This window comes from Salmo salar, chromosome 27 (genome assembly GCF_965601325.2).
Source record: "Salmo salar chromosome 27, fSalSal1, whole genome shotgun sequence".
In the NCBI taxonomy this organism is placed as follows: domain Eukaryota; kingdom Metazoa; phylum Chordata; class Actinopteri; order Salmoniformes; family Salmonidae; genus Salmo; species Salmo salar.
In genome coordinates, this window is record NC_138317.1 from 48,371,811 (window position 1) to 48,380,596 (window position 8,786).

At 41.1% G+C, this 8,786-nt stretch overlaps 1 protein-coding gene across 1 annotated transcript; it reads left to right on the plus strand.

Moving 5' to 3' along the window:
- Positions 1-922: 922 nt before the first annotated feature.
- On the plus strand, positions 923-8,389 carry LOC123735835 (gap junction beta-4 protein). The gene is made up of 2 exons (XM_045713038.2): positions 923-1,396; positions 7,199-8,389. The coding sequence occupies exons 1-2, from the start codon at positions 1,007-1,009 to the stop codon at positions 7,598-7,600; spliced, it is 792 nt and encodes a 263-aa protein (XP_045568994.1). The 5' UTR covers positions 923-1,006; the 3' UTR covers positions 7,601-8,389.
- Positions 8,390-8,786: the final 397 nt, after the last annotated feature.

Sequence of the window (8,786 nt, forward strand, 5' to 3'; positions counted from 1 at the left end):
GCAGATATAAAAATAACTTTACTGGGAAATCACACTTTGCAATAAACGAGGTGCTATGCTCAGAAAAATAAGCTAGGCGATACAGGTTAGCGCCATCTTGGAACCATCTAAAATCAAATATACTATTGTAAATATTCCCTTACCTTTGATTATCTTCATCAGAAGGCACTTCCAGGAATCCCAGGTCCACAACAAATGTAGTTCTGCTCGAAAAAGTTTATAATTTATGTCCCAATAGCTCCTTCTTGTTAGCACGTTCCAAAGGCTACTCATAATGTACGAGGCTTGTCATCACGAATGTGCAAAAAATATATATTTACGTTCGTTCAAACATGTCAAACGTTGTATAACGTAAATCTTTAGGGCCTTTTTCAATCAGAGCTTCAATAATATTCAAGGCTGACGCATTGTCTTACTAAACGTTTCGTAACGAAAGGGTACCCACGGGCGCCCGCGTCATAGTAGACATGGCCATCCCCCTATGACCAACTTTCCAGGCGTCTCATTCGGTCAGTTTTTACCGGAGAAGACTCAAACTACTTTGTAAAGACTGTTGACATCTAGTGGAAGCCTTAGGAAGTGCTCAATGAATCCTAACTCACGGTGTGTTTCATAGGCAAAGTGTTAAAGGTGATTCCACAAATCAGATTTCCACTTCCTGCATGGAATCTTCTCAGGTTTTGACCTGCCATATGAGTTTTGTTATACTCACAGACACCATTCAAACAGTTTCAGAAACTTTAGAGTGTTTTCTATCCAAATCTACTAATTATATGCATATTCTAGTTACTGGGCAGGAGTAGTAACCACATTAAATCGGGTACGTTTTTTATCCGGCCGTGCAAATACTGCCCCCTAGCCCCAACAGGTTTTAAAGAAGAAGAAAATACTTTGCAGCTTGACAATAAACCATGAAACCCTGTCCATTCTGTTTTCTGTTTTTCAGTGACTGGTTGTCGACCCCCATCCCTCCACCTCCTCCACCTCCTCCTCCTCCTCTTCCAAGATGAACTGGGGTGGGTTGCAGTCCCTCCTCAGCGGGGTGAATAAATACTCCACGGTGTTCGGTCGCGTCTGGCTCTCCATGGTCTTCGTGTTCCGCATCTTGGTGTTTGTGGTGGCCGCTCAGCGCGTCTGGGGAGACGATAGTAGGGACTTTGTCTGTAACACGGCCCAGCCAGGCTGCGTCAACGTCTGTTACGACCACATCTTCCCCATCTCACACATCCGCCTGTGGGCCCTACAGCTCATCTTCGTCACCTGTCCATCTCTGATGGTTGTGGCGCACGTCAAGTTGCGTGAGGGGAAGGATTCCAAGTACACCGCAATGCATGAAGGGTCGCATTTGTATGCTCATCCAGGGAAGAAGAGAGGAGGCCTGTGGTGGACCTATCTGGTGAGATACTAACATGTACTGTACAGAACACCACAACACCAGACAACACTAACATACTGTACACAACACCACAACAATGTCTGTCTACGCTATATTGGGAATGATACATTACATTATAAAAATGACTCATGTTTTACCTATTTGTTGATGCTCCAGTCTAGTTAATATTCTTCAAATCCCACCTACCAGTGTTTCCCCTATATTCACTAAGGAGCGGTGGGTCGCCATGCAAAAAATTAAGGTAAAATGTTTTCAGTGTAAACTTAAACAACTTAAGCCATATATAAAGTATGTAGAAAATATAATGGACCTGTATATATCTTTTTAAATAAGATCATCTTTGAAAACTAACAATGACCAAAGTAAAAACTAGACAGTCAGGGAGATTCTTAAGCATGAAACTCACCGAGAATCTCACTGCCAATAGACCGCTGATAGGTACTTATCGCAGTAGGAGGCCGTTCCTTCTCATGCTAAAGCAAAAGCGGGACTCGCTGCATGCCTTATCTGGTAGCGACGAACCTATCAGAGAGCACGAACCCCCACAACATCAACAACAAAAAGGGAAAACAATAGGGCATTTTCTCCGTACATCCACAGATGTGCCAGTCACACTTCATATGTAATGTAGGCTATGGAATGGTAGCTATCTGAGTGCACAGACTCAATGCATACAACACCAAATACTTCCTATATTCTAGCTAACCACTGCAGCTAGTATTTTATATTATAATTAAATCACAATGGATTAGCTAGTTTTCCATGAAACAGCTACCTGTGAGTTGGCTGACGAGTCTGTGCCATGTCCTTAGTTAGCTAGCTTTGATGTACTAGCTAGTGAAATTGCTAATGTTAGCTAGCTAAATAGTTGGCTATGGGCTGGCACAGGCAGTATGGGATTGTGGAGAGTGAATCAAATATTTCTTCATCTAACTGTGGTCATCTGGCTAGTAACAACAAGGACATTCTACATAATAGCAACATTAGTGCAGCTAACTATCTAGCTAGCTAACATTGGAATCTAGACCATAAGCAATAGGCATGGATATGTATTGCCAAACAACGCTACTGCCATCTTCTGGTTTGGAGTATTTTAGCAATGCTGAGTGGCCACTAAAGATATTGACTGCCGGCAGGCAAACCTTTGGCAGTCCGACCGGTGTGTCTGAGCTTTAAAATTCCATAAATGTCATAGCCTTTTGAGTTTGTTATCATGTTAGAGTCACTCAGACAGCATAAGAACACAGCATAAGCCATGGCAAAATGTGTAGAATTGTCGGTAATTAGCTTTAAAACTGACATGTTTTCTATGAGGTAAACACAGATGAGAAACCCCATGCTTCAGCCTATTTATTTAAAGCCGCAATGCTGCATGCATTGGGCTATAGGTTATAATTCTTTTAAAAGGTACAATTCTATTTCAGGTGTCAACATAATTTAATTTCAATTTATTTTGGAGTAGAATGTCCTTTCTAAAAAAAAATATAGAAAGAAAGAGAGAGAGAGACTGTCACGATCACTGTCTTCAAACTCCCTATCGTAAATAAGCCTAGGCGCAGCGTGCATGGAATTCCACATCCTTTAATGAAGTGAAAACAAAAAACAAAACAGAAGGGAAACGTGACGTTCTGGGCCGCTCACAGGCAGCTACACAAAACAAGATCCCACAATCACAGGTGGGAAAAGGGCTGCCTAAGTATGATCCCCAATCAGAGACAACGATAGACAGCTGCCTCTGATTGGACCATACCCGGCAAAACAACGAAATAAGAAAACTAGATTGCCCACCCAAATCACACCCTGACCTGACCAAATAGAGAAATAGAAAGGCTCTCTATGGTCAGGGCGTGACAGAGACAGAAAGAAAGAAAGAGAAAGGAAAAGAAAGAGAGAAAAAGAGAAAGGGAGAGAAAGAGAGACAGAGAAAGAGAAAGAGGGACAGAGATTATGTAACTTCAATATGAGTCAATGTATAGGTTCCATTTAAAGCTCAATGGTAGCCTATGACCAGTGCACTGTCAGGCCTCACATGTAGTAAAGAGGGAACAAGGAGAGGACAAGCACATATTTTACATGACTGGAGACTTTAGCACAATCTTTTTTAGCCTCTTACATCTAGATGTTCCGCTAGCGGAACAACGCTCCAATATCCAATGATAAGGCGTGGCGCGAATTACAAAGTCCTCAAAAATCCCAAAACTTCAATTTTTCAAACATATGACTATTTTACACCATTTTAAAGACAAGACTCTCCTTTATCTAACCACATTGTCCGATTTCAAAAAGGCTTTACAATGAAAGCAAAACATTAGATTATGTCAGGAGAGTACCCAGCCAGAAATAATCACACCCATTTTTCAAGCTAGCATATAATGTCACAAAAACCAAAACCACAGCTAAATGCAGCACTACCCTTTGATGATCTTCATCAGATGACACTCCTAAGACATTATGTTATACAATACATGCATGTTTTGTTCAATCAAGTTCATATTTATATCAAAAACCAGCTTTTTACATTAGCATGTGACGTTCAGAACTAGCATACCCACCGAAACTTCCGGTGAATTTACTAAATTACTCACGATAAATGTTCACAAAAAACATAACATTTTAGTAACAATTATTTTAAGAATTATAGATACAGAACTCCTCTATGCAATCGCTATGTCAGATTTTAAAATAGCTTTTCGGTGAAAGCACATTTTGCAATATTCTGAGTAGATAGCCCGGCCATCATGGCTAGCTATTTTGACACCCACCAAGTTTGGCACTCACCAAACTCAGATTTACTATAAGAAAAATTGGATTACCTTTGCTGTTCTTCATCAGAATGCACTCCCAGGTCTTGTACTTTACACCCAATGTTGTTTTGGTTCCAAATAATCCATAGTAATATCCAAATAGCGGCGTTTTGTTCTTGCGTTCAAGATACTATCCGAAGGGTGACGCGCTGGCGCATATCGTGACAAAAAAATTCAAAATATTCCATTACCGTACTTCGAAGCATGTCAAACGCTGTTTAAAATAAATTTTTATGCGATTTTTCTCGTAAAATAGCAATAATATTCTGACCAGGAGATGTTGTTTTCGTTCAAAGACTGAAAATGTAAAATGGACTCTTCACGTGCATGCGCACGCCCGTTTCATTGTTCTGAGATCGACCACTATCCAAATGCGCTACTGTTTTTCACCCAGGGACTGCAGAGTCATCATTCCCCATTCTGGCGCCTTCTGAGAGCCTATGGGAGCCTTAGAAAATGTCACGTTACAGCAGAGATCCTCTGTTTTCGATAAAGAGGCTATAGAAGGCCAAGAAATGGTCAGAGAGGGCACTTCCTGTATAGAATCTTCTCAGATTTTGGCCTGCCATATGAGTTCTGTTATACTCACAGACACCATTCAAACAGTTTTAGAAACTTTAGGGTGTTTTCTATCCAAATCAAACAATTATATGCATATTCTAGTTACTGGGCAGGAGTAATAACCAGATTAAATCGGGTACGTTTTTTATCTGGCCATGAAAATACTGCCCCCTATCCTAAACAGGTTAAACTGTTTAGGATAGGGGGCAGTATTTTCACTACCGGATAAAAAACGTCACATGCTAATGTAAAAAGCTGGTTTTTGATATAAATATGAACTTGATTGAACAAAACATGCATGTAGTGTATAACATAATGTCCTAGGAGTGTCATCTGATGAAGATCATCAAAGGTTAGTGCTGCATTTAGCTGTGGTTTTGTTTTTTGTGACATTATATGCTAGCTTGAAAAATGGGTGTGTGATTATTTCTGGCTGGGTACTCTGCTGACATAATCTAATGTTTTGCTTTCGTTGTAAAGCATTTTTGAAATCGGACAATGTGGTTAGATAAATTAGAGTCTTGTCTTTAAAATGGTGTAAAATAGTCATATGTTTGAAAAATTGAAGTTTTGGGATTTTTGAGGAGTTTGTAATTCGCGCCACGCCTATCATTGGATATTGGAGCAGTGTTCCGCTAGCGGAACGTCTAGATGTAAGAGGTTAATAAAGCACAAATGATCAAAATTACAGGCTACTTTGACACTGAGAATAAAAATCCTAGGGCGTTTCACTGCCTACAGTATTTCAGGAGTCAAATAGCAACTCCTGCCAAATCAAATCAAATTGTATTGGTCACATACACATATTTAGCAGATGTTATTGTGGGTGTAGCGTAATGCTTGTGAATACAACTAAATGAAACAGTCACACTTCATATGTAATGTAGGCTATGGGATGGTAGCTAGCTGAGTGCACAGACGCAATGCATACAACACTAAATACTTCCTCTATTCTAGCTAACCACTAGTATTTTATATAGTATATATATATAGTATATAGTAGCTAGTAATCTATATATATAATTAAATCACAATGGATTAGATACTTTTCCATGAAACAGCTACCTGTGAGTTGGCTGCCGAGTCTGTGCCATGTCCTTAGTTAGCTAGCTATGATGTACTAGCTAGTGAAATTGCTAATGTTAGCTAGCTAAATATTTGGCTATGAGTATTTTAGCAATGCTGAGTGGCTGACTACTTCAAGGTCTTTGCTGTGTGAACACTAAAGATATTGACTGCCGGCAGGCAAACCTTTGACAGTCCGACCGGTGTGTCTGAGCTTTAAAATTCCATAAATGTCATAGCCTTTTGAGTTTGTTATGATGTTAGAGTCACTCAGATAGCATAAGAACACAGCATAAGCCATGGCAAAATGTGTAGATTTGTCGGTAATTAGCTTTAAAACTGACATGTTTTCTATGAGGTAAACGCAGATGAGAAACCCTATGCTTCAGCCTATTTATTTAAAGCCGCAATGCTGCATGAGTTGAGCTATAGGTTATAATGCTTTTAAAAGGGAAAATTATATTTCAGAAGGTGTCAACATAATTTAATTTCCATTAATTTAGGAGTAGAATGTCCTTTTTAAAAAAAGAGAGAAAGAGACAGAGACAGAGAATGAAAGAGAGAGAGAGAGAGTAAGAGAGAGAGAGAGAAAGAGAGAGAGGTAAAAGAGAGAGAGAAAGAGAGACAGAGAAAGAGTGAGGCAGAGAATGAAAGAGAAAGAGAGAGAGAGAGAGAGGAAAAAGAGAAAGAGAAAGAGAGAGGCAGAGATCGAAAGAGAGAGAGAGGAAAAAGAGAAAGAGACAGAAAGAGAGGCAGAGAATGAGAATGAAAGAGAAAGAGGGACAGAGATTATGTAACTACAATATGAGTCAATGTATAGGTTCCATTTAAAGCTCAATGGTAGCCTATGACCAGTGCACTGTCAGGCCTCACATGTAGTAAAGAGGGAACAAGGAGAGGACAAGCACATATTTTACATGACTGGAGACTTTAGCACAATCTTTTTAAATAGAGCACAAATGATCAAAATGACAGGCAAAAAAAAAATCCTAGGCCATTTCACTGCCTACAGTATTTTAGGAGTCAAATGGCAACTCAAATCAAATTGTATTGGTCACATAAACATATTTAGCAGATGTTATTTTGGGTGTAGCGAAATGCTTGTGAATACAACTAAATGAAACATTTTTTTTTGCTGTAACCTGTATTTCCTTTCTGGTCTCTTCTATATTGTAATCTCTATCTAATTCTACTCAATCTCTACCTCTGGTTATTACAACATGAATGGAATGGAACGTAACGCCTCTCAATTATTAGATCTGAATGAAACCATTTGAAATAGTCAACTGGACACCCATATTTCCTGCGTGGTCTCTTTAAATATGTTTTTATGATGTTATCTCTAATCCTCCATCTTCTCTCCTCCTTGTAGGTGAGTCTGATCTTCAAGGCGGGCTTCGACGCCGGCTTCCTCTACATCCTCTACTACGTCTACGAGGGTTATGACATGCCTCGTCTCTCCAAGTGCTCCCTGGAGCCCTGCCCCAACACCGTCGACTGCTACATCTCCCGTCCCACCGAGAAGAAGATTTTCACCATCTTCATGGTGGTCTCCTCATCCATCTGCATCTTCATGTGTATCTGTGAGATGGTCTACCTCATCTGCAAGAGGATCCAGAAGACCATCAGGAAGAAGGTGGTAGAGAGTCATGAGATGACGGCGCGGAGGTCGAGATCCAAGTCGTCTGTCAGGGAGGACCCCACCAACACAGCCTCCATTCAGAACCTCTGTAATGTCAAGACGGAGGAGGCGCCATCAGAGAAGAAGAAATAATAGGTCATGTGACGTGGTCAAGCTGGAATGGGAAAAGGAAACAGGAGTGGGAGGAGAGTTTGGCCATCTAAGGTCAGGAGATATGACGTAGGGTGGACTATACGGTCTAAGGTCAGGAGATATGAGGTAGGGTGGACTATAAGGCCTAAGGTCAGGAGATATGACGTAGGGTGGACTATAAGGCCTAAGGTCAGGAGATATGACGTAGGGTGGACTATAAGGCCTAAGGTCAGGAGATATGACGTAGGGTGGACTATAAGGTCTAAGGTCAGGAGATATGACGTAGGGTGGACTATACGGTCTAAGGTCAGGAGATATGACGTAGGGTGGACTATACGGTCTAAGGTCAGGAGATATGACGTAGGGTGGACTATAAGGCCTAAGGTCAGGAGATATGAGGTAGGGTGGACTATAAGGTCTAAGGTCAGGAGATATGACGTAGGGTGGACTATAAGGCCTAAGGTCAGGAGATATGAGGTAGGGTGGACTATAAGGTCTAAGGTCAGGAGATATGACGTAGGGTGGACTATAAGGTCTAAGGTCAGGAGATATGACGTAGGGTGGACTATAAGGTCTAAGGTCAGGAGATAGCATATGAGGTAGGGTGGACTATAAGGTCTAAGGTCAGGAGATATGACGTAGGGTGGACTATAAGGCCTAAGGTCAGGAGATATGACGTAGGGTGGACTATAAGGTCTAAGGTCAGGAGATATGACGTAGGGTGGACTATAAGGTCTAAGGTCAGGAGATATGACGTAGGGTGGACTATAAGGTCTAAGGTCAGGAGATAGCATATGAGGTAGGGTGGACTATAAGGTCTAAGGTCAGGAGATATGACGTAGGGTGGACTATAAGGTCTAAGGTCAGGAGATATGACGTAGGGTGGACTATAAGGCCTAAGGTCAGGAGATATGACGTAGGGTGGACTATAAGGTCTAAGGTCAGGAGATATGACGTAGGGTGGACTATAAGGCCTAAGGTCAGGAGATATGACGTAGGGTGGACTATAAGGTCTAAGGTCAGGAGATATGACGTAGGGTGGACTATAAGGTCTAAGGTCAGGAGATATGACGTAGGGTGGACTATAAGGCCTAAGGTCAGGAGATATGAGGTAGGGTGGACTATAAGGTCTAAGGTCAGGAGATATGTCGTAGGGTGGACTATAAGGTCTAAGGTCAGGAGATAT

Coding starts and splice junctions, on each gene's coding strand:
- LOC123735835 (XM_045713038.2), top strand. CDS start 1,007: ATGAACTGGGGTGGGTTGCAGTCCCTCCTCAGCGGGGTGAATAAATAC. Junction 1,397..7,198: donor GCCTGTGGTGGACCTATCTG/GTGAGATACTAA, acceptor TCCTCCTTGTAG/GTGAGTCTGATCTTCAAGGC.